Here is a 26,023-nt window from a genome sequence, read left to right as displayed (position 1 = left end):
GTATGATACTTCCATTCACAACATCATGCAATTTATCCAACAGTTCAGAACTAACATTGGGAGATTCAGCAACAGATTAGGTTAAGGACTTCCAAAGAACTATCTAGTTCAGAACAATCAGCAAGAATCATATGGCGATTCACCTGAATAGAACTGGTGAGTGGCTTATTTACACTTGATATGAAGAGAAGCACAAGATGAAGAAAACCATGAAGTCAAGCCATTCATTCCTTAGCCATGTATACATAACAAGCATCCCCTTCTTTCCAAAACCCACAACTCTTTGGGCATACCGAATGGGTTAGTTTAACATTGATGCTACCAACTATCTTGAAACATGATCTAAATAAAACATAATACGAAATTAGTAACACCCTAGTTTCACATTGGGAAGATAATGAACCCACATAGAATTGGTAGATTATTAAGGCACTCATTAGTGTTACGTCCCTCACATTGGTTCCTTACTAGGTGACTAAGTTTTATAAGTGATTCTAATGAGCACCAATTGTTATTGGACTAGTACCAGTCTAATTTTAGAGTGATAACGCAGATGCGACTAACGTTTTCTCTAAGTCATTACGGCATTAATTCCATATACCCAAAACCAAGTGTTGATACTACTCATAATTTCAAAATTGTTAATCCGTCCAAACAAAGTTGAAAGTTCTGATGATTATAACCTTAAAAAGTAAATGAGAAGCATGTTTCCATACACCTGCAGAGAAAAGCAAAGATTAGTCATCCAGATAAAAGAGAGGAACAGAGAAGGGGAGGGCCAAAGGGTGGGGGGGTAGGGAAGGTACCTGTCCAAAATTGTTGAGATTTTACAATGACGAATTTACTTGAAGAAGCTTGACAATAGAGGTCGACTGCCTTTCTCCTTAACCACTACTTCATCTTGTTTTTCCCTGACCACCATCGGAGGTGCGAACTGTAACTGTTTCTTCTCTAGCACCTTTTTCTGCTTGATCTTACTCCTGCCAACTACTTTAGGCTTCTTAGTTACCTTATCCTGTGAGAGCAGGCGCTCCCCCTTCTCTACAACCTTCAAATGCCTCTTACTATTAGCCTTGCACTTATCGTTCTCAACATCCTCTTGCATTTCAATAGTAACCTCATGCTCCTGTAAATGGCAAGTTTGATCGTCTAACACGTTTCCCTGCTTCATATTTGTTTCTTCCAGGGGTGATTGACATGTCTCAATTATTTTCTGGTGCTTCTTACCCATCTCCTGGTACTCCACTATCTCAACTTTCTCTGGGTTCATTATAGCCACCTCCGGCTTGGAGAGACTACTTTTCTTCTCAACAAACTTCCGTTTCTTCACCATCTCATTCTTTAGTTCAGGATTAGATGTTGATAGGCCACGTTCATGTTTTCTATCTTTCAACACTTGATGCTTCATGAGATCTGAAAGGGACAGATGACAACTCTCCTCATTGACATCTGGCTGCAGCTGAGTTTTCTCCACCTTGACAACCTCAATTCCTCCTTTAACAACACCACTACTCATAGTTTCCAAAATAATCTTCCCAAGAACAAATCGTGTCTCGTTCACGTATCCCTTCCCAAGCTTTTGGTAATCAATCTCGAAATTATTTTTTCCACTATTATAGGACTCAATATCTTTCAAGAGCACTCGGAAAATTTCAGCAACATCATCCCCCTTTGTCTTCGAAATAAATACCTAAAGAACCACATTTTGTATCAGATCAGGTGCACATCTGAACTACATACAAGTAATACACATACGTTTACTGGAAGAAACCATGGGGATAAGTTAATCATTGAGACAAGTATCTCCACTACGGAAGGAGACGGTGAGGCGTAACTGAGTAACATACCTAAGCAACCACAATGGAAATATCTGGTGCGTAAATCATTAAATATAGGGTCAAAATTGGAGCAGAGTTTTTCTAGTCCCTGCAAAGGTTTGTGGTGGAAATAGGCTGTGAGCTTGCACATTCAGTAACTTTGTCTTAACACCGTTTTCCCCTGAACATGATACATGGGCATAGATTTATGGCATAAGAAATACAAGCAACAGCTGTGACCATCAGTGCACACTGATCAAAACAGCCCCGTCTACATGCGGGCCTTCAGCTGTGTAGATGTACAGGGTAGACCCGCATATTACATGTGGCACATTACCATTGCCAACTATTGAAACAGTCAAGCATATCCAAATTTGATTTCTTTTTAACCTAAAGTATTAACTTACCCTAAAATGAGGTTAGTACGTTGATAATTTAGATAGGTTGGAGGTCAGGTTGGAATTTAGATAGCTTCCTTATACAGTATGACTTGTTTGTGTTAAAAATTTCATACATGCACACAGGACAAGTACCTGTGCTTGTAAAGTCATTAACAAGAAATCAGGAAAATTATGCTGATGATGATGAAGAAACACATTGTGCGTATGTATGTGACAATGAATCAGTCATGTAACAAGTTAGAATGAGATGACAACTTCACTCAATCAGATTTACGCAATCATGTGACTCAGTAACACCGTGATCGAACATTCATAGAATAAGATGAGATGAAATCAACCACACTATTACTTATACACAAACCAAAGCATTTGCCTTATCCACTGATGAAAAAGCAAAGATAGAGGTATCAAGTCTGCAGATTTCCTATTTATTTTTTAGGTATGCAATGGGCAAGCTAAGCTAGACGAATCCAATCCGAACTTGAACTTTGGCCAAGCTAGGTTACTATTTACAAGCTGGTGGTGGATCTAGGTTGAAAAATGCTGTCATAAATTAAATTTAGGTTGACCTAGGGTTGAAGCTCTTTCAACCCAAACCCACCCATGAACCCAACCCATAGCCCAACCCTTAGCGGCTTAGCCCAACCTAACATGCCATAATTCAAAAAAAGTATTAACATTTCAAATCATTGTACACCAGCTATTGATTTTAGATTGTTTGTGATTAGCTAATAAATATATTGTTTTACACATGTATTTCATTTTATAATGTTTCATTTTAAGTTTTTTATTTGGAGCATATCAATCTTAATTTTATATCTCAGTAGCCACTTGATTTTTGTGAAATTTTAGCTGTTTAATGATGAGTACGAGATAAAGAATTAAAAGGTAGCCAGATCAAAAATCAACTTGACCTATTCTGAATTACAAGGTAGGTTGAAGACAACCCAACTACGAAAAATAATACACAAGCTAGGATTGGGTTGAGTTGTATGGTTTGATGGTTGTGTTGGACAAAGTCAGGGTTCAAGACTGGAGAGCTAAGGTTGAGTGTGGGTCAACCTCCTACCCAGACCAGCCTGCCCAAGTTACAGCGTTATCATTTTTGCCCTCTCTTTTTTCCTGATGAATTGCAGACCAATATTTCTGGCTCTGCAGTCAAAACATTAACCCAAATGTGCCCCAAGGGAGGCCTACAATGTCAGATTCGAATTACCTCAGACAAATGTAACCAAAATTTGGCATATTTATGCTTGGATTAATTATGCTGCATATTTGAGGTTATTAGCAATATAAATTACGGGAATAGATGTACTTACAAAACCAGAGCATGGAGAAGTTGGGTATCTGCGCAACGATTCGAAAAGACTATCTCTATTGGTCAACGCATCTATGGAATCCTGCACCAAAGATGCTAACAGAGTAACTCCTTCAGCAATTTCTTCATCTGATTTAAAATCAGAAGACCCTGAGATCTCCGGTACAAAATTAACATGCATTTGAGCATGTTCTTTAGCAAATTTAACACCTTTCTCCCGGTTTCCATAGTACAGAGTAGAAGCAAATGCCCAAATCACAAGAGCCTCTTGAGGGTTGTTTACTAATGCCAAGTGAAAAGCCAACAATCCAATCCTGTTCCATAAACAAAAATATGACCCCATCCAAACGGAAAACCATTGTTGCAAAGAAACAAAAACATATAAAACCACCAGTTACATCAGCCATCTGAGACCAGACTATGCAAGACTAAAGCTCAAAAATGAAGCACCTATTTCATAAATAAACAAAGTCGCATGGATAACCCAGTTGTTTTTTTTTTTCCCCCTTAAACGAAAACAACATACCACTGCTGCTCACACCCAGTGATTGTTCTGTATCTACAGTAAGGTATAAATGAGTTCCTAACCACGTGTCTATAATTTAAACAGGAAGTAAAAACATTTTTTGACAGGAAGCCAGCAACCCTCTTGAACTAAAAGATCATCATCCACAAGGGTTGGATGTTTGCTACATAAATGAAGAGGCAACATGTGTATTGGTAAAACAATCACACAGAACATAGAGTTCCAAATGTTTTGACGCACATGCCTAGGGCTTACATTAGGTGGTCCTGAAGTCTCTCCCAGAGCTTGTTACATATTACTTCCTGTCTAGACCCACATCCCCACAATAAAACCCTCCACGGGTTCCCACATTATCTGCCATATTATCAACAGTGACTTTTACAAGGCTGAAGTGAAAAGGCATTTGACCAAAATTATTCAATTTTTTTTCGAATTCAAGATAACTCAATAAGTTAAGCAACTATGTCCCACCAATCAAGTTTATGATGATCACACCATAATGATATTGTTTTATATTCATAACAGAGAAAATAAATCATTGGCTCACCACAGAATGCAACTAGAAGGCCGATCACAAGTAACCAATTTATCCAAATGGAAGAATAATCTCTGCCCAAAAAAGAAAGAGGACACGTTAAGAAGTAAGACCATGAAAGAAAGAAAAAAAAATTGGGCTTGAAAAATTCTAAGCCAAATTAAGCTCATAATAAAGTAGAGTCAAAAGATCATTCGCAAGCAGGCGCAAATAGTACCAGAGCAAACAATGTTTACTACAATGACTAAAGTTGAATAAGAACTTCATAACAGCTTTTGTTACATTACTCCAACTCCATATTGTATCTTAGCCAATCTACCAGTATATCCATTATTTCCTGTCTAACTCCATGATATCAAATAATTCCAAGATTGAATCAATTTCATACTACATCTCATACCATAGGTGCATGTTTACCACTAACTAAATAATGACATAATATAGAGTTTGTTTTACTCCTTCCTTGTAGAGTTAAGCTTACCATCAACATAATGGAACTCTTAACAGATTCCTTAGCCTCTTTAAGGTATGCTGCCTGTAATACAAACTTCAAGTTAGATGTAAGCTATGACCGAAATCATTACAATGTTGTGAATCAGATCCTGCAAGAACCACTTACCTGAAATGGAAGGATGACTTTAAGCAGGTTAAATCTCTGAAGCAAGCAGAGAGAAGGTTCAGCAGCTCCATAAGACAGCATATAGTTCAACTCCAACATTATCCTGTCCTGTATATATAGACAATGTCATTTTATTAAGGAGTAGGATGAAGAAGTTGATAACATAAAGTTACATTTGCTAGTACATCTAAGAGCTCCTATAAAGTAGCTTTTATGAGAAACAGCACATCTTTAAAATAAAAATAAAAAGGACACCGATAGGTGGTTAACAAAATGCCATAAACAACAGAAAGGGGGATGGTACTAAGAAATGTCACAAACACCCAATAAATTTTTAGTGACATGTTTCATTCAGGATACTAATCTTGTTTAATGATATTCTTCTTTTTAATGATATATTGTTCACTTATAAAGAAAAAAAAAAAAAAAAAAAAAAACTAATCTTGTTTAAATTTCAGCAACTACCTTGGCTAAACCCTGAACAGAAGAATAAAGGTTATGCATTGCATCCGCTGTGTCCTTTGATAATGATAAGCCCAAACGAGCTGCAATTCTTAAGCCACGCAAAATTCTTGCTGCAATAACAATTGATATAATTGGTCAGAGTCATTTAGTTTGATACCAGGTTCAGCCAATGGCTTCAAATATCAGGATGCTAAAAGAGGTTATAGACAAATTAACAAAATAAATATCTACCACAATCCTCTTCGAATGACAAATGAGCAGGGATCAATGTTCGCAGCTGAGTCCACATCACCCAACAATATCAAATCTAAGTAAACTTCCAGCGGCAACTTTGAAATAGATTAATTCAAACTAAAATTGACTTGTATTAACTCAGCAAATGAAGAGTCACCTTCAAGGATCTTAAGTCCGCCATTCCATTTGTGTAATCATATATTTTATTGACAAAAGGGTCAAAGAATAAGCTGCTTCCACAAAATCAAAATAAGATTTTGAGTTAAAATAGCATCAAACTAAAGTCACATAGTAAATAAGCAAGGACACTAAAAGAACCTTTTGAGCCTGAAACCCATAAACAAAAACACTAAAAAAAAAGGCATCAAAAAGAGAAACCTTACCTATTGACAGTGAAGTCTCGACCTAAGGAGTTTCTCCAACGGATGAAGTCTTTCTCATCACAGCCTCTTGGCATTTGTAAGGAAATAACATCTTTTTCTTTTTCTTTTTCTTCAGTATGTTTTGCCACTGTATCAAAACTAGATACCTGTTGCAAAAAAATTATAGAAAGTAAAACAAGAAAACTGAGATAGAATATTAAACCCAGGACTGCAGAATATATGGTTTATTATACACCAGAGAGTAATATGGAATAATCTTATATCGCTGCATATATAGTTACTAATTGCACCAACCTCAATTACAGACCCTTTGATATGCACCCTGCATATAGGAAATCGTCGTCCAACAATCATAGAACGATGAAACTGCTTCTTGATCTGTAATAAGTTTTTAAAAAACAATAGAAGAATCTGAAGGTCATCACACCGCCACATCATCATACGTGTAGGAATCAGAACAAAAACCAAATCGGTGTCACTAAACCTGCGTAAGTTGAGCTGTGGTGATCACATCAAAATCTTTTGGTATCTTATTTAGGAGTAAATCTCTCACACATCCTCCTACTAGATAGGCTTCAAACCCTGCATATCGTAAGGAAAAGGAAACTACCTTGTTATAAATAAAGGACACTCATGTCCAACAATACCAATACAACATAAGCAGAACACAACATAAAATGGGAGCAGAGTCAACATAAAATGAGCGGCACAAGGGCACGGCCAGGGATTATAGGTCATGTTTGTTAATGTTTTAGTTTTTTGTCTTTTGGTTTTTGTTTTTTGTTTTCAAGATAAATACATTAACAAACAACTTGAAACATAACACATTCCTAAAAACATTCTTCCGTCTAACAATATACATTATCTTCCAAACACAAGCTTAGACCGAAAATCCATGTAGTTCAAGAACGACCCTTTTAACCACTGCCTCTCCTATTTACAGGCAAGCATCACCGAGCTAGAAATAATATCTACTTTTTTGCTCATACGCCAATAAAACATAAATGCTCAAATCTAATACGCAAAGGAAATAAGTTTCAAAACGTTACCTCCACTCCTAAGAACTTTCAACACAGTCCAAGAGGGTAGCGGAATCATTGAACGGTCTATCCCAAACTTCCTCGAATCTAACTTTTTCCACTTCGACATGTCAATGTGGCTTCCTAAGTAATCATTGAAACCAAGCCTTACTAATAATACATAAACAGCGTATCCGAGGAATGGCAAAGCAGTCAATGAAAATCATGCCCGCACAAAACGCATATTAAGTTTTATAAATGACTAGCTAGATACAGTGAATATCAGTGTTGAATCGAATATATATGAGAACTATATAATAAATATAAGGAAACCTCGAGGAGCCACAGAATCAGAACCCGTCTCTGGGTAGAATTTAGCTTGCAATCCCTCTTCGGCTGACGTGTGGTTGAACCTTTGCCCATTAAACATCTGCCCAGATGAAGTAAAAATTGTTACGTAACTGTTCGAAGAAACGCCTCAGATAAACCAACGAAAGATATGAAAACCGAGGGAAGGGAGACCTGTAAGTTAATTAGGGCTTTGAGACGAAGTAACAAGCCACTGTTGCCGTTGCCGTTGCCTCTCAGGGATACTGCCATCACAACTTGAAAGTCATGGCTGATGGCGCGCTGTGTGCCAATGTTATTCAGTGTGAGCTCACTGCGGTCTATTCTTCTCTGGTTCTAAGCGCGGGTGGGCGTGCGTCCTTAAAACCTAGCGCTTCACAAGCCAATAGCTGTGACCCATTTAGCACTCACTGCGCCATCTTCTACCGTCTTGAGACGAGTCGTGCCCGCCGGACCCACTTAAAATGCATGAACAGTATTATTATTATTATTATTTTTATATTTTTTTTAAATGTTCACACAAAAATGAAAAGAGTTTCGAACTAATGATTTTCATTTCATAAAGCGTGATCCTCACCTGATTGAGCTACTTCCGCTTCTTCTTCTTTTTTCACAATATTATTGTTTTCACTTATTTATTACAGTTAATATAATTTTTAATGTCGACCACTTAAAAAAAAAAAAAAATGGTAAAGTGCACCTACCCTTTCACCTACTACACAATTATAGTATTCTTTACGAACTTTCAATTATAATAATGTCCTCTTTCAAAAAAAAAAAAAAAAATTATAATAATGTCCTCCTAAACTATCAAAAATTATCAATATCTCAATATATTGAGATAAAATTACGTCAAAAGTGGTCGTATCACTTCCAAAAACTTGTTTTGGCAGCCATCTAACCATCCTTATAGTTTTCAAATAATAACTCAATCGGCTAAAAATCACACTTCATAAAGCAGATATTACTAGTTTAAATCTTCATTCCCCTCCTTCGTATGTACATAAAAAAACAAAAACAAAAAAACCATCATTTATCATATTTTAGGTAGTTGACCTTAATTTCTCTAACTCATTTTTCCTCTCTTTGGCACGTTGAGATTACTTGACTGATTGCAAATTGAGAGATCTCAATCTTTGACATAGAGTTTCAATTGGTTCGGGTCAATTCAGTTTAGACTATAGAGGAAGCTATGAGCTATCATTTGGGTTATCCTTTCCAAAAAAATTGGGCATAAATTTTCTATAAACTTAGTTTAATAAGGTGTCATATCTCACATGTTTTCTTTAATATTTTAATAGTAATTTATTATCATTTCATGTACTTTAACAGTAATTTAGTTCAATTTTTAAAATTTTTTTAAACAAAAATTCATGTACTTTTTACATGTTTAAAGCCTCGGGTAAAAGTTAGAGGAAAATTTGGCCATTTAAATGGATGGAATCAAGCGAGGTTGTGACAATTGAGATCTTTGAGGATTAACCGTGTTAAAAAGGATGTTAACACATTTGCTCATGCTATAGTTAGAGAGGTTATTTTGTGTGTTATAAATAGCGTTTGAGATGAAAAAAATTCCAAATTGTATTTATGATGTTGTATATAAGGAACAATCTGTCCCAGTTTAATTAATGTTTTATCAATAAATAATACAATTTGTTTAAAAAGAAAAAAGAATACATAATATTTTTAAAATATGAATTGAAAGAATTCTAATAACCTAATTGTAAGAAATGCATATCCTTTAATATTGACCATATGTATAATCAAAGCAAAATGATATACAACTTTATATTATACCTTCAAAAGCTTATAATTTGATGCATATATAATTGACTATACTAAACTATTAAACACTAATTTTGTGAAGAAATGCTAGGGAGCTAAACAAATGAAAATTTTGAAACTGACGTGCCAAGGGCTTTTAAATTAAAAAATGCAATTTCCTCTTCTTTGTCTGCCACGTCAGTTTGAAAATTTTTCTGGATTAATTTATTTGACTCCCAGGCACTTCCCAATTTTGTAGCTAAACCGTTTGTTCAAAGTTTTTTTTTTTTTTTTTTTGGCATTCATGTTTTTAATATACGAGTATAAAATTATCTTAAATTAAAAAAAAAAAAAAAAAATTAGGATTGTGGTGGTATTCAATTCATCGAGCTTATTCAAATGGGTAAGTGAATCCCAAAAATCCAATCCCATAAACTAATTCCGTAGGTATAAATGTCAAAGCATTGATAAGGTTCATGAAGGTGCATAGGATGATCACACTATTATAAGTGTGGTCATACCCACACCAGATTGTATAATATATACAGGAAGGTAATATAACTTCCAGTGGAGGTAATCGGTCAAGAGACATAACTCTTGGTCAAGAGTTAAGTTGAGACTCTATAAATAGAGTCCCATGAGAACACAAACACTATCTCAATCTTACGTACGATGGTTTTATTACGTACAGAATGTGTGTTCAAGGTCTCTTGATCTCCACAGGATTTCCACCCTAACGGGAGAAATCCTTCCTGAGATTAATTATACAAGATCCTACGATCGTTCAGAATCCAACAGTGGTATCAGAGCCAGGTTGTGGAGGATCAAGAGAATCAAGAAAATTCTGCAAATACTCATGCAGATGCGCGAGATCGAAAGTCTGGCATCTGTTTGTGGGTGAACAGCGACAGATGTTGGTGTCTCTCAAAGCCAAGTCTGAGTCGCTGGTCACCGGCGAGGAAGCAGAATGGGTAGACCTGAAGGCGTCTTCATCTGGGCGCTCTTTTGTGAACACGGTTTCTTTCCCATGCGATCTGGGTTTGGAAACTAGAGGGATTGCTTCTCTCGGTGGGGTTTATGTTGTTTGGTTTTCTCTGTGACTGCGGATTGGGATGCTATCTTGTTCTGGCTCATTTTAATTCCGATTTGGTCCGTTTAAAAACCATTGGAAAGCTGATTCGAAGGGCTACAGCTCTACTGGTTTATATAGAGGGTACAAAATATATTATTATGAGAGAAGATTGATAGAAAATAGGGATGCTATCTTTCTTCAGAATGCCAACTAAATTACTCCTATGGAAATGATCTAACTTTCAGAAAATGTAGATCCTCAATGTCAAGAACTACAAGATACTCCATTACAAGATGAACAAGACACATATGTTTAAAACAGTGGGAGTAAAAGAAAGTTTAAAGATCAATCACTTGTGGATGCAAGTGATGGAAATAGTGGGAGTAAGAGATAAAGGCAACCGTCAAGTATACTCAAAGATCATTATGTTCTAAGTGATAATGACACAGTGGTATTTGAAGTTCCACCAAGTTATACTGGAAATAGGATATGAGATGAGTTCGTTAAATCACTGTGTTTACACATAAAGGTGCCAAGATAAGTCAACAATATAGCCATTATATGTTAATGATATATTGTTAGCTGGTTATTGTCTGGATATGGTGAATGAAATAAAATGCATTCTCAAGATCCAAATTTAAAATAAAAAGACATGGGTAGTGACACTCATGTTCTTAGTACAAGAATTTCTGGATAGAGAAATTCAGGATTATTGTTTTTGGATCGAAAATTATCTGGGTAAAGTGTTCAAAAGGTACCATTTGAAGAATTGTAAAGTTTTGAGCAAACTTGTCTACAAAGGGCAAAGAGACTATGTGCTCGATAAATGAGGAGATAATAACAAAGAAATGAAAATATCCCCTATGCCCAGGCTATGGGCATCCTCATGTATGTTATGACAAGTATTAGACATGATATTTGTCATGCAACTGGATTGATAAGTATGTTTCAAATTCAATCCAATTAGAGTACATTGTCAGGCAGTGAAGCAAATACGGTGATATTTGCATGGCATCAAGGTTATTTAGATGATAAAAATTTACAAGTGAATGCATATTTCTATTTGGTGGAATGGTTGTTTCTTGGTTTCAGAAAGAAACAAGGTTGTGTTGCGGAGTTCACAATGGAGCTTAGTATATTGCATGCGGCACAGAGGTAAGTAATTTGGCCTTGATTTAATTTTTGGTCGACAATTTAATTTAGGTATACCTAGTAGACCAATAAATGTGTTTTGTGATAATAAGTCTACTATCTCTTTAATAAAAAGTGGAGCACATAGCTCCAAAGACAAACACATTGATAGAATTTATCACTATATTTAAGATATAGTGGAAAAATGTGAAATAAAGGTTGAATTTATTTCATTAATAGAGATGGTAGCCGATCCTATGACCAAGGGGTTGCCTCTGGATAAATTCAGAGGGCATGTAGCAACAATGGGATTGAAATACACCTAGGTGAGAGCTACATGGGTTGACGCATAGTCGGAAGGATCCGGGGACGCCTGGAAGAACGATTTTATGCACTTCTACCTAATGGGAAAAGAATTGGTCAGTTAAGGGCAGATGACACTAATGAGGTACGGATATTACATCTCACATAAATGTAAAGTCCGTTGAAAGGCATTATGTTGAGATTGGATAGTATCTATGCTCAGAGAGTGTAAAAAGACGCTAATAAGGTGTATCAAGGAAAACCATAGGAATAATGGCTTTAAAGGAAGTACTTGATCAAAAATTTAGCGCAGATCGACACATGGTTTTGTGTACGACTGAAGTCGTCAATTGTGGAATGGGTGTGGACTATACTCCCAACCATGGAGAATTGATGTCATTCGTTTGAGAGATAGCGAAATGAAGTCATCCCTAATATACTATCGGTAAGGAAGTATATGGTAAAGGATGCGGTCAGATAAGATGACGAAAATGTGCGCACGTATAGCCATGTCATGATCTGACGACAATCTGTAGGTTTTACAGATGAGAGTTGGCATGGGGCAAAATTATTACTACCATGGTAATCATGCTCAACTAATGGTAAAAACGGCATAATCAGAAGGATTCAGGGAATGCTTGAATGAATGATGGTATGCGTTTCTTACGCCTCATTAAATGTAATGAACATTCTTGGGTGAATGACACTTGTGAATATAGATATCACAAACAGACATAAATGTGTAAAGTCCACTTAAAGGCATTATGTTAAGTTTGGTATAGTATCTATATACCGATAGTCATCGGAAAGAAGTGTCAATGTAAATCTCAAATAGGGATAACCTTGGAGATAAGAAATTGAATGAAAAATTCAATACAAGTTTACATATGGTTACTATGTAAAAATCATTAATTGTAGTTTGGGTGTGGACTATATTCCCAACTATGGATAATTAATGTTATTTGCTTAGATTATATAGCAAGAAAAGTCACCACTAGTATGTCGTCAGTAAGACACATACGGTAAAAAGGTGCAATCGGATGAAATAACATAAGTGTGTATACATTAAAGATGTTATAATCTGATTATTGTCTGCAAGCGTTAGCATATAAGGAGTTGACATATTTTATGATACCAAAGGTAAACATGTATAACTAGGGTTTTATTACCGATCATAATAGTATGATCAAGTGGGAGATGAAGGTGCATAGGATGATCACACTATTATAAGTGTGGTCATACCCACACCAGATTGTATAATATATACAGGAAGGTAATATAACTTCCAGTGAAGGTAATCGGTCAAGAGACATAACTTTTGGTCAGGAGTTAAGTTGGGACTCTATAAATAGAGTCCCATGAGAACACAAACACTATCTCAATCTTACGTACAATGGTTTTATTACGTACAGAATGTGTGTTCAAGGTCTCTTGATCTCCACAGGATTTCCACCCTAACGGGAGAAATCCTTCCTGAGATTAATTATACAAGATCCTACGATCGTTCAGAATCCAACAGTTCACACATTATTTGATATTTAATACAAATATGTATTTACATTTTTACAAATTTATCATTCAATTTTTTTATATCAGTGTAGACTAACCCATGGGGTAAAATTAATATTATAATTGGTCTTAAAAAATAAATAAATAAATAAATCCTTTTTTTATTTTTCTTTGGGACTGGGAGGCAATTTGTCAAAGGTCGTGGCATGAAAATAGAACGAAGAGAGATGAAAAAGAGAAGGAAAAAGAAAAAAAGGGATTACACGTGTCAAAAAAAGATCGCGGTTGGATTCCTAATTAACTCAACCCCCCCATCCAACCTGGAGAGTTTTGAGACAGACAGGCTCGCGGCTCGGCTCGTGGGCCTTAAGATTCGCACCCGCTTTATGCTTTCCCGGCTTGGGTGGGCTATAAGTCACCTCCGATTCCCCTCCCTTGTTACAAGTATATAATAGTTTTGTTCACCTCAAATTTTTTTCCTTCTTTTTTTCTCTATTTCTGCATTTTCTCCGTACAAACACCTCTCTCTCGTAGCTATTAAATCTCTCTCCTTCATCTAGTTCACAATTTTCTAGGGTTAGGGTTTCCAATACCTTGTTCATCGTCGATCTATAATTTTCGTTTTTTTTTTTTAATTCTCTTTTGTTTTTTTTTTCCTTAATTTAAAGAGGGGGTGGGAGACTATGGGGGGTGATGGAGCTGCGGAGGAGGGAACCGAATCCAGCGGTCGAGAGGGAGTCACCGTCAACGTGCGGTGCTCCAACGGCTCGAAGTTTTCCGTCCAGATTGGGCTGGACTCCACCGTCGGATCGTTCAAGGACGCTTTGGCCCAGAAGTGCGATATACCGTCAGATCAACAGAGGCTGATTTACAAGGGTCGGATCCTCAAGGACGATCAGACCCTTCAAAGCTACGGTACGTATCCGTTTCTCCGTTTCTGATCGATCTTATTATTATTTATGGTTTATGAAGAATGCATGATTTAGTTTGTTGAATACGATGATGATTTTGGGCGTTTGCTGGCTGATCGAATTCTGAGGAATAGCAGTGAATTGCTTCTTGGGTATCAAGTTTTGTTCTCATATTAGGTTACCAGAGAAAGGTTTAGGGGATATTCTCCATTTATAGAAAACTTGAGCAGGAAGCAATCACATACACATATAGAGAAGCGTTTTCATTACTTCAATGCGATATTTTATGATTTCTCGAGGCACTAGTCTGGAGATCTCATTAGGGAGTGTTATTGTTATTTGGATTGAGAATGTATGTAATGTTATTTCAGAAATTATATGTAATGGTTATCTAGCAGGCATGGTGGGGTCTTATGGATATGAGGGGTTTATGCCCTGGCTAAAACGACCTAAACCGAGGATTGAATTACAGTGAATCCTAAAGGAGGCAACCGGTCTGAAATTATATGGGGAAATGGGCTTTTGTTGGATTTCCTTGTAATCACTTGGTAAAAAAAAAGAAGGGCCAAATGATACATTTCTGATTTTTTTTTTTTTGGAAAATTGTATAGATTGTAGGATTAGTGTGGGAAACCTGCTTGATTTATTTGCTTATAAGCCTTGCTAGTTTAGATTGCTTAATTTTTTTGGGTAAATCGCAGGTCTTATATATGAAATACTTGATTGTAGCCAGCACAGAGAATTTGTATATTTTATCTGTTGAATAGAGATGGAAAGATAGGAAGTCATGGAACCTTGGTTAAAGACTAAAGGGTACAACTGTCCATTTTCAAGAGTTTTATTGCAGGTCTTATATATGAAATACTTGATTGTAGCCAGCACAGAGAATTTGTATATTTTATCTATTGAACTAGAGATGGAAAGATAGGAAGTCATGGAACCTTGGTTAAAGACTAAAGGGTACAACTGTCCATTTTCAAGAGTTTTACTCTTGAGATCTTTGTTGAATTGACCATCTTTTTTGTTTGTGGTTTATAGGCTTGGAGGCAGATCATACTGTCCACTTAGTTCGTGGTTTTGCACCAGCTGCTGCACCAGCCAATGCTGCTGGTGGAACCAATCCGGGAGGTCCAACTACCACTCAAAGTAATACTAGAAGTGTTGGTTCAAATGAAGGTGAGGCAATGGGAGGAGCTGGTTTTGGAGCTTCACTACTTCCTGGACTCGGTATTAATGGGATGGATGGTGGTGCTGGTGGTTTGTTTGGAGCTGGGTTTCCAGATTTTGAACAGGTGCAACAACAGCTGACTCGGAACCCAAACATAATGAGAGAAATAATGAATATGCCTGTTGTTCAAAACCTAATGAATAACCCCGATATAATGCGGAACTTGATTATGAGTAATCCTCAAATGCGTGAAATCATTGATCAAAACCCTGAGCTAGCACATGTACTTAATGATCCCAGCACTCTCCGTCAGACACTTGAAGCTGCAAGAAACCCAGAGCTCATGCGTGAGATGATGCGCAACACTGACAGAGCAATGAGCAATATTGAATCTTCTCCTGAGGGATTCAATATGCTGAGGCGCATGTATGAAAATGTTCAAGAGCCATTCCTGAATGCAACGACAATGGCTGGGAATACCGGAAACGATAATGCGAACCCATTTGCAGCTCTTTTGGGGACCCAAGGTGGGGACCAGGCCATAAATCCATCAAGTACATCACCAACCGCTGGTTCTGAGACGGCTGCTGGTTCTCCTGCTCCCAATACTAACCCACTTCCAAATCCTTGGACAGCTACTGCCAGTAAGATTTCACTCTTTTTTCTTCTTCTTCATGATACTCTGGTATTGAAGTAGTGCAGCTGTAAAAACTTATTATTGGGGAAGTTTTGGTTTTGAAGCATATAAGATTGAACCTTTATGGTCTCATCCTTCTGATAGTAATATTGCAATAAAACTAATCTACAAATGGCAGAAAGAGACATGTTTGTAACTTTTTCAGAAAGCTATAAACTTCGGCCTTAATCCCTTATATTTAATTTGTTGTCTTGAATTATCCCCTTGACAAATTATGGTACCAATATATGAAGAAGTTGCATATGTGCTTTGTAACATGGTATTTAATTTCTTAGTGATTTAGTGAGATGCCCATTTAGAATCATCTATAAATGTTTCTGAAAGTACTCTTAACGTTTTTCTTCAGCTGACCCAAAATGAGATTTATTTGTACCGATTTTGTTTTCTAGCGTTCAAATATATTGAATACCAATAAATAGGTAACACAATAATGTGAATCTAGCAGCTGGAGCTGTCCAAACAAACACCACGAGGTCAACTCCTATTGGGGATGCTAGGGCACAGGCACCTGCTGGCTTAGGTGGGCTTGGTCTTCCGGGGCTTGAAGGCATGCTTGGTACAATGCCGGATGCTTCTTCAGTCAATCAGTTGATGCAAAATCCAGCTATTTCGCAGATGATGCAAAGCATCCTTTCCAACCCTCAATATATGAATCAGGTATTTAGTTATTATACTACTATTCAGGATCTCACTAGATCAGCACCAAATGATATATTATTTGCTTCACCATGTCATTCAGTATAAGTTGTGCTTCAGGTGAACTTGTTTCTCTAACATCACTCAATTTTCAGATTATTGCTCTCAATCCCCAGATGCGCAGTTTCCTTGATTCCAATTCTCAACTTAGGGAAATGATGCAGAACCCAGAAGTTCTTCGCCAGTTGACTTCTCCTGATACAATGCAGGTACATATTAAAGTTTTTCACCTGCTCTCTCTCTTGACACCCTCACCCCCACCCACATGCATGCACAATGACGCATTCCCATCCATTTCCACATTCACATTTTCATATGTTCATGTAGAGACATTAATTTATAATTCTGGCATGCCATTGAGTATTTTGAAATTTCTGCTACTAGTTTACTAACAGTATCTAGACTCGCATTGCATGAGTGCTGGCTGGCTTGGGAAGTAGTGCCTGTTTATCTGCTTCATTAATTCTGAAATATAAGTTCTCTATGGTGAGAAGCGGAAGCCCACTCATTGATTTTTGTTTGCTTTTTATTCTCTCTCTCTACCCTCTCATGCAGCAACTGTTGACTTTTCAACAAGCTCTTCTGTCTCGGCTTGGTCAGCAGCAGTCAACACAGTAAGTGATGACATTGCTCGTTTTCTTTTGTTGATCAGTAAGAACACTAAAAAAAAAGTGCCAAAAGTAGGTGCAACAGGTAAGCACAAAGTTTATAAGTGGGAACTCCTAAAAGGAAGATCAACAATGGTTATCTAAGAAATTTTGAAAAGATGCGAAGTAGAAGAAGCCATGCCTTAAAGCCATAAGAGTATGAACAGCTAAAATTTGGCTAGACTATATATATATATATATATATATATATATATATATATATTTCCAAAAATTTGGGAAAACAAAAATTTTAGGGACATTTTTGTCATTTTATCAATGGTGGCTCCCTCAAAAAAAAATTCCAGTCTAACTCAACCCCCACTAGACTGAATTCCTACCTGCTCCCTGGTAGATTCCTAATTTGATCCTTAGATTTTACAAAGTCCCAACTTCGCTAGAGAATTTTTATTTTGAGCAAATGTGGCTTTTCTCAATGTTTGCCACATGATCAATTTTTGTAATGGTGTCATTAATTGGAAAAATAGAGTACATTGCTCAAAATTAAAAGTTTTAAAGATGAAATTAGAAGTCTTTGAATTCTAGGGACTAAACTAGAAATTACCCCAAATTTCAAAGACCGGAAGTATAGTTTTAGTGTTTTCTTTTTCTAAATGCTCCATACTAGACAAACTGGGGACCTCTCCAAACTCAAAGATTCTTTCCTTTAAAAAATGCAATATGATAGTTAATGTATTGCTTTGTTCGATTAGTTATAATAATTGATTTCTGCTCTTAGTTTTCTATTGATTTGTTGCATTTTGCAGGGAACAGGGTCAGACTGGAGGAGGTACAGGTATGCAAGTGAATCTTTGAACTTCTGTGGCTTCTTTGGCCAGTCTTCTATTAGTATGATAATATGATCGGTAACTCTAGGAGTATAGTGCGTGTGTGGGAATGTCCTCAAATTATCGGTCCCTCTCAGGAACCTCCAAAATATAGCTACATTATCACATCAGTTGGTCATCTGCCTATACAATTGGGTTTCCTGAGTTATACGGGGTACCTCCTAGAGCTAAATGTTTCTGAATGTTAAATTCTGAGTCAGTAGAGAGTTCTATTTCAATTCTATAACAAGGAATTTGTTAAGATTGTTTTTGTGGCTATAAATGGAGGTAGTTGGTTTTATTGTCGTCATTTCCTTAAGGATTATCAAACCCATCGTGTTGTAAAGTTCTGCTTTAGGAAGTTCTGTTGCTGTATGATATGGCAATTTTTTTTCTCTTCCCCACAATTTATGTAATCGCTTTTGCTATGGGTGGTCTGTTAATGTCCTCATAATAGCAGGACCATTGAACAACACTGGGTTGGAGATGTTGATGAACATGTTTGGTGGACTCGGGGCTGGCAGCCTGGCTGTTCCTAATAGATCTAATGGTTACTATACTCTTCTTTCTCTTTTCTTCTTTATTCTTTCCTTGATGGATATCTTTATTTACTACCATTTGCGTTGGATCTTTCTGTTTATCTTTCCAGTGCCGCCAGAAGAACTCTATGCTACTCAGCTGTCGCAGCTTCAAGAAATGGGTTTCTTTGACACACAAGAGAATATACGGGCCTTGATTGCCACTGCAGGTAATGTTCATGCTGCGGTGGAGCGACTTTTGGGGAACTTGGGCCAGTAGTTTCGTATAGTTATTATCCCTTTTTATCTGATTAGCGTCTGCCATTTTGAGTTCTGAGATTGGTCGCATAGGGCCTCAGTTGTATTCAAGCACTCATCTTGGGTACAAATAAGTCTGAATTATATCCAAATTATGTCAGCAAGAGCTATAAAATTGGTGTAGGTTATCAAAATTGGACTTCCCTCTCTCTCAAGGGGTCTGGCAGGCCCGAGTTTCTTGTACATTCTTAATGTTAAGATGCGACTTGTGATGATATGAATTGTTTGCCACATTTATCGACTACATTGGAATTTATGACATTTTTGTTATAATTGTTATCATTTTCTTCCTTTTTTTTTTTTAATGACAAATTATACTCACCAGCTGGTGATTCGTACTTCTGCAATGCCAATTTTTGGTTCTTTGTTGTACTTGTTCTGTTGTCGCTTAGTGATTGTCTGAATTTTGTGGAAACGAGGAAGACGAAGAGGTCAGACCCACTTGCCCTGGGCAGTCTGTGGTTTAGAGCCTATTTGCTCAGGGCAAGTAGGCTCTGCTGCCTATGAGGGCTGCCTGATCTATAGGGTGTGTTTGGCTAACTATTCTATTTTTTGTTTTGTTTTGTTTTTTTTTTATTGTTTTGGAATAGTAATAAGAATTGGTTAAGGTGGAGAAAGGAGTTTGACCCTTTCTTTTTTTTATTTCTTAAGAGGAAAAAGGAAAGGAAAAAGAGTTGGTTGCCAAACGGTCTTGAGATATTTCACACAAGGTGGGTTGATGAGCCCTTTCAAGTTTCAATGGCAATCAACTCGGCTTGGGGAATTGGTATCATGCCACAACCACAAGGCAACCTTATACAATTCTTCACTTTGAACTACTATACCTACTTTTTTCTCTCCCTCTCCCTTAACGAAGTGTTTTCTGCTTCTCTGGATAACTAGATTAAGGTATGGAATCGAAGTCTCGCGTACATTAGCTAAATAGGCTAACATGATCACTCTTTCTCCTCCAGTAAATTAACTTCACGCTAACAAAAACCTTTTGCGCTATAGTAAATAGCAACTTAATTGTCCCCTTTAACCCCTCTTCCCCCTTCTCCAAGCTTGGCTACCCTCTCCGTCTCTCCCCTCTGCCACCCGTCTCCACTTTTGCCCCTCAGTTTTTTTTTAGACTTTTTAGTCCCTCATATTTAACCTCCAATTCCATAAATCTAGCCTCCTTAGTCCTTTCCATCGCACCACCCTCTCACCCATCTCTACTACCTTCTCTTGCACCCCTTCACCCTCTTATGTCGCCGCCATTCCCTTTCCTTTCCTTCCCCAAATCTAATTTCCTCTTACAGGTATAGAATTAGGAATTTAATTAAGGGGTACTGACACGAAAATTATTTTGAGAGAAGAAAACACCTCTAAAAATATTCTTTCTAACAAAATTGTTTTTTTCTTTTTGCGGGGTGGGGGGGACACCGGGGTTCCAGTTTGTCAGCTTTGGAAGAAGATCGCCAGATATTGATATGCTCAAGGTATGGATGTCTTCTTGGTTGATGGCTAGGGAGACGGGTGGAGAGGATGATCTTGAGCCAGTGCCAAAATATTAAGAATCAAAAATGAGAATTTTACATAATATGGTATTATCTCAGAACAATTTCTGCCAGTATATTATCTCAGAGGATTATGTGGGAGGCAAAAAGCAGAAAAACATAAAAATAATAATAATAAAACACAAGATAATACTCTCAGATCCTCCCACATACAAACTTAAAAAGAAAAGGATACACCAAAATTAAATACTTCATAATCCTCTCATAAAAGATCAACCAAAGTGTCTTGGTAAACACTGCTCAGCCATCAGGATACGAACTGAACTGAAGGCCACAATGGGATTCTGAAAGAAATCTTCCGTAAAAATTCTTATATATTGAACTTGAAATGAATAAGAAAATGTCTGTGGCACCATCCACCTACAAATCTGCATAAAAACTGCTTGAACTGCTAAAAACATTTCCACTTTTTCTCTTGGTACCTGAGAGATTGAAACAATAAATCAAATACACTTCACATCGTAAACGCAAAAAGGACCAAAAAGAGATAAAAGTGGCCCAAAGTATTTATATAGCATTTGAAAGACAAGCCAAAATTGTCATTTATCAGGTTCAACTATGTCCACCATCCAAACACGCACTAGGAAAAAGTTAAGAGCTGTTCAGATGCATGAAAAATACAGCAACCTGAATTGCAAATTATAAAGCACGTGTGGCTTACAATTTTTATCGAACAATCAAATCCTAACTCCTAGTGAATGACCGTACTTATTGTTTGCTTCTAAATCTGTCACAAATGCATATGCACTCAGTGACCCAAGCAACCATATCTAAATGTAAGAACATCTGAGCCAGCTTGACTGATTTAACCAGTGGCCAGAAAAACCAACACATTGTATGGGGATTCATTGAGCTTTATATACAACTATGGATACTAGTGTACAAAGCTTTAGGCTGCAGCCCCAGCCCCGGCCCCTGCACCCCTAAATAGTGATTAGAACATGACTATTCAGGAAAATCTTATTTTATCAAATCCTTGAGGAGATGTGTTTGAATAATATTTAAATGAATTTGTTGAAAATAAATCTGATTAAAATAATTTCTAATGAAGTATGTAAAGAATCATTGAAGCAATATATGTAAGGCCACTCATCCAGCAATATTGCTTAACACACTATCATTCAATAGGTGAAAGAAGTCACATATATTTGATCACATGAAATTCTGCAAGAGACCAGGAATACCTTTATTATTCTCTGGAAGACTAGTTTCCATTTTCATCTCATCACTATCACTGTCTGCGTTAGCAGGTTGACTTGGTACAGTTTTTCCAGAACCTTGCAATATATCATGCAAATCCCATAGCTGCATGAAACAAAAAAGTAGAGTTGTTATGAAGCTTATAATAACGTACAGCATCATCTTTCAAATATGTATTCATGCATGTTAAAGCAACTAGTTTGAAATAAAATTAACGTTACTTTGACAAACTTTTTGTTGCCTAAGATAGTACAACAACAACTACAATGTAACATAACACACTGAACCATTAGGTCAGATAAGAACCCATTTGACCAGGGCCCTCATAAAAGCTCAATGAACAGCCCTTCTTTTTTTTCTTTTTTTTTTTTTTTGAAATACTTCGAGAAACTGCTGCCCTATATGAATTTCCAATTAACTTAATCCCTTCTCTTGTCATCTTCACACGTAATGCACACAACCATATGAAGAGTTGACTGATCATTATGTTTACCAAATTCTCTGCAGGTCTTACACCACTTATATATATATATATATATATATAGAGAGAGAGAGAGAGAGAGAGAGATCCACACCTTCAGCATCTGATCATGTGCTATACTGCCAAGGAACTTTCTATCGTATGAAAAAGCTACAATACCAAGCAAAATCAAAGGTTAAATAACTTCCAATGGTGATCAAAGCTCATTAGCTCAGCATGAGAATATCTAAGATTAAGGAGAGGATTCCAATGACATAATTTACAAATTACACAAAAGAATCTGAAATGTAATCGGAAAAACTATTCACCAGTTTATCAAAAATAATCAACAAAATTTTACAATTTTATAGGTGGCAGATACAGTGCAACAAAATTGTGAGCGCAACATACATCCTAGTATTAGGCCAACCATTGATGGATCCACTGCCATAACTATTTAGTAAAAGATAATACAAATCACAAATTCTATTAACTAGTTCATTTAACTATTTCAGAGGAAAAAGAAGCATATATCACCAAGGTTAGCATCTCACAAGAGAAAGAAGCATATATTACCAAGGCGCTCCACGGGATACTCTGAGTGCTCCGCAATCGGTTGAATGATTCTGTTGGGTAATATGCCTACCAGGCTAAATGAAAAATACATGAAAGTTTTAGGGAAGGCGTGAAACAGTTGAACTATTACATTAATTATTATAAACAGGTGGAACAAGATAATTTGACATATACTGCACAACTTCTCACCTGATGAGTCCATTCTCGGATCCAGTGATGATTGTATCTTCGTCAAGCTAACACAGTGAATTTAAAACGTTTTAATAAAGCAATATCCTCGATAAGATGAAAAGAAAGTTATGCTAAAATAGTTGTGACACTTACTCACCTTTAACAATGCATCAATAGAGTTCGGAGAGAGACCAATAAAGCGATCACTGAAAATAAGAGTCACCCGGCCAAAAAGTGAATAGTTTTTTTTGTTTGGGATAAGTGAATAGTTGGGAGGGAGAAAGAGAGACAGAGTTTTCTCATCTCTAACAGATTGAGGTACTTATCCATCTTTTGGAGATATTCAATAAATATAATATACCTGCAATCCTTGAAGCATCCCCATGAATACAGTAATAGAGTTCCAGTTTGTGATCCACAAACGACTTTCCAATCATCTTGCCGACCATTTTTCTGACCAGCATAGAAAAAATAAAGTAAATATTAAAAACAATAAACATCTCAACAATCTCTTTCTTTTGAATCATCTACTAAAATCATCTGAACCATCATATGATTTTCCTTTCTAAGTCATCCAGTTCGTAAATAAACATTTCTTTCCTTTTCTTCCCCCCGCCCAAAAGAAAGACTTGTGGAGGACACTGCAAGTGAAACATAATGAGGAGTATGCAATTAATATCTTAAAATGCCATATGTTGAGTCTATATTCCAATGATCCTCATTCCCCTTGAGCTATTTACAATTACTAATTAACTTTGTCATAATCAAGACAATTCACGTTCCCCATGACTTTTGTGGAAGACATATATAGAGCTTGAGAAACATGTCCAGTAGAAAAGCAAGACAAAGAAGAGTAAATTAACCCAGTTTTTCAACATTTAACACTAAATTTGTGCATACCATGCAGCACTGGATCACAATACCCATCGTCCAACAAGAAAAAAATTGAGTAGAATGCAGCACTTGAAAGACAGAAGAAAAGTTACCTTCATGATAACAACGGAGAGTAACTCATCTTCAGAGAACTCAGACTGAGCTTGGACCTGTAAAATCAACAAAGAACAAGTTTAATCCAAAGTAATTTAAGCAGTGCGTATTCAACAATTTGGAAATAGATTGACCAAGAGCGTAATTGCAAAGCAGCTTACTTTATTTTTTCGAAGATCGCAAACAGAAAGTGTCCCATCACCACTTGAAAAGCGAACACGCTAGTTTAGAGTTTTACATACTAGTGGCATTGAAAAGAAAAAGAAGATGGTAAAAGAGAGGGTGATTGAGCGAGACAAGTACCTAGTTGCCAAGAGTTTGACTTTGGAGCCCTCAGAATAAAAAGTGATATCAGAAATGTAATCGCAATGAGCATCAAAAGAATTGCAGCAAGAACGCTGCCTGGTATCCCACACCTTGATACACCCTTCATCGTCACCCGTGGCTATGGTTGTCTTGTCCAAGTTTATCAATCTATTGATTGCATCACTGCCACATAATATATAACAGCGCACACATACATCTTAGCAAGACCAACGAAGTAGCACATAACAAAATGCAGAATATATAGAGCACCCACCCGTGGGCATCTTCAAGACGAAGTTTGGGTGATCTAGTCTCCACATCTGTGGTCAGAATTGAGCAGTCCGTAGAACAAGTTGCAATTGCTAACACACATGCCACATTTCTCATTACTCACTCCATTAGGCCATACATAGAAACAGATACATATGAGAGAAAAAGGGCATATGTTATATTACCACTTCCGCCTTCAATGAATCTAACAGCTCTGCAAGACCCGGTGTGTGCGCGAACTTTCAACAGCCTCTGCGGTAAGGCATTAGCAGCATAACTGTAGAGGTGAAGGTCCCCATTTATGAGCCCAGTGGTTACGAGTTCTTTCGAAGGATGGAAATCAATGTCGAAAGCAAGTCCTCCCAAGTTTATCTCCATCTTCTCCTTTTCCTTTTCCGTCACTCACAATAACTTCGATTCCTTAATTCAATGCAAATGCAGAGAGGTCGGCTGCATCAGCCAACATACAAAGAAAGTTTAAGGATCAAAATTAAATGTCAATTTTACACTACTAGGGTTCAATACAGAATACAGAAGTGACAAACAGATGGATGGCCTGATTGGGACATTACATGGGCTACTCGTGAGCGCATTGAGAATTAGATGGATATGAACAAATACCAATTCTAGCAATCAAAACCCACCCAACTTTCTCATTTGGTTAGTCTTACAGCTTTTGGAAGTTCCTCATCTAAAACTACAGTTTCACACATACTTCTTTTTCTTTTTTTAATTTGTTCAAGTATATTCACTGCCGTACAATATGTATATACCTGCTATGGAATTAATGTGCAAGCTGACATAAATTGAGATTTGACTTTGAAATCTTCTACAGTTCTTCTGGGTATCCAATCCACGGTTGTTAGCAACCCAAATAGAAGGGTACTACTTTTTGAGTAAATTCTCACATGACTACGCTCCATAAAGGCACAAACTTTAGCTTCGATAAAGCAAAATTGAACATCCCATAACTCGAAATAAACAGTAAACATAAAATAAACAAAATTATAAGGGAAATATGGGCAACAGAAACACACAAACTGAAAACAAAACGTTAGAAACCTCGGAGAATTGACAACTAGCTCTAAACATGACAGAAAAACAAAGGTTTTTGCTTACAAGTAATGAGCGTAGAGAAGCGACCACGAAACAGAGAGAGACCCCGCTAGGGGTGTAAACGAGCCGAGCTTGGGTTGTCCAGGCTCGGCTCGTTTATTTTTGGGCCAGGCTCGAGCTCGAGTCGAGCCTGACTTTGCTGCTCGAGCTCGACTTTTTTTTTTTTTTTTTTT

The 26,023-nt window shown here is 36.9% G+C and overlaps 3 protein-coding genes across 8 annotated transcripts in view; 1 reads left to right on the top strand and 2 right to left on the bottom strand.

Moving 5' to 3' along the window:
- Positions 1–598: 598 nt before the first annotated feature.
- On the bottom strand, positions 599–8,064 carry LOC132172756 (uncharacterized). The gene is made up of 15 exons (XM_059584321.1): positions 7,840–8,064; positions 7,651–7,747; positions 7,348–7,461; positions 6,783–6,880; positions 6,593–6,676; positions 6,299–6,444; positions 6,073–6,145; positions 5,913–5,958; positions 5,682–5,791; positions 5,217–5,324; positions 5,079–5,132; positions 4,610–4,671; positions 3,538–3,850; positions 807–1,690; positions 599–718 (listed from the first exon to the last, which is right to left on the bottom strand). Exons 1-14 carry the CDS (start codon positions 7,915–7,917, stop codon positions 842–844), a joined length of 2,232 nt encoding a protein of 743 aa, XP_059440304.1. The 5' UTR covers positions 7,918–8,064; the 3' UTR covers positions 599–718; positions 807–841.
- Positions 8,065–13,855: 5,791 nt separating this feature from the next.
- Positions 13,856–19,505, top strand: LOC132170400 (ubiquitin domain-containing protein DSK2b-like). 4 transcript variants are annotated; one of them, XM_059581379.1, is made up of 8 exons: positions 13,856–14,359; positions 15,394–16,167; positions 16,666–16,877; positions 17,012–17,125; positions 17,472–17,530; positions 18,328–18,356; positions 18,845–18,937; positions 19,037–19,505. In XM_059581379.1, exons 1-8 carry the CDS (start codon positions 14,128–14,130, stop codon positions 19,183–19,185), a joined length of 1,662 nt encoding a protein of 553 aa, XP_059437362.1. In that variant the 5' UTR covers positions 13,856–14,127; the 3' UTR covers positions 19,186–19,505. The 4 variants fall into 4 exon arrangements, with proteins under 4 accessions (XP_059437362.1, XP_059437360.1, XP_059437363.1 ...); XM_059581377.1 differs by having other exon boundaries at positions 13,857–14,359; positions 16,663–16,877; XM_059581380.1 differs by having other exon boundaries at positions 13,864–14,359; positions 18,848–18,937.
- A 1,252-nt stretch (positions 19,506–20,757) lies between these two features.
- LOC132172432 (WD repeat-containing protein 55) overlaps positions 20,758–26,023 on the bottom strand; it is a 5,713-nt gene continuing 447 nt past the window's right edge. For 2 of the 3 annotated variants that reach the window (XM_059583934.1, XM_059583933.1), the window contains exons 2-13: positions 24,920–25,184; positions 24,739–24,826; positions 24,462–24,647; positions 24,320–24,362; positions 24,158–24,214; positions 23,533–23,624; positions 23,329–23,377; positions 23,190–23,236; positions 23,001–23,074; positions 22,540–22,595; positions 21,949–22,069; positions 20,758–21,186 (exon numbers count right to left, since the gene is read on the bottom strand). In XM_059583934.1, coding sequence (XP_059439917.1) covers positions 21,125–21,186; positions 21,949–22,069; positions 22,540–22,595; positions 23,001–23,074; positions 23,190–23,236; positions 23,329–23,377; positions 23,533–23,624; positions 24,158–24,214; positions 24,320–24,362; positions 24,462–24,647; positions 24,739–24,826; positions 24,920–25,112 — 1,068 coding nt within the window. In that variant the 5' untranslated portion in view covers positions 25,113–25,184 and the 3' untranslated portion in view covers positions 20,758–21,124. Of the gene's footprint in view, positions 21,187–21,948; positions 22,070–22,539; positions 22,596–23,000; positions 23,075–23,189; positions 23,237–23,328; positions 23,378–23,532; positions 23,625–24,157; positions 24,215–24,319; positions 24,363–24,461; positions 24,648–24,738; positions 24,827–24,919; positions 25,185–25,507; positions 25,647–26,023 lie in introns of all 3 variants that reach the window. The other variant, XM_059583935.1, reaches the window with a different exon arrangement.

Source organism: Corylus avellana, chromosome ca2, assembly GCF_901000735.1.
Source record: "Corylus avellana chromosome ca2, CavTom2PMs-1.0".
NCBI classification, from domain to species: Eukaryota; Viridiplantae; Streptophyta; class Magnoliopsida; order Fagales; family Betulaceae; genus Corylus; species Corylus avellana.
The sequence above is the reverse complement of the archived record's forward strand: the minus strand, read 5'-3'. Positions and strand labels throughout refer to the sequence as shown.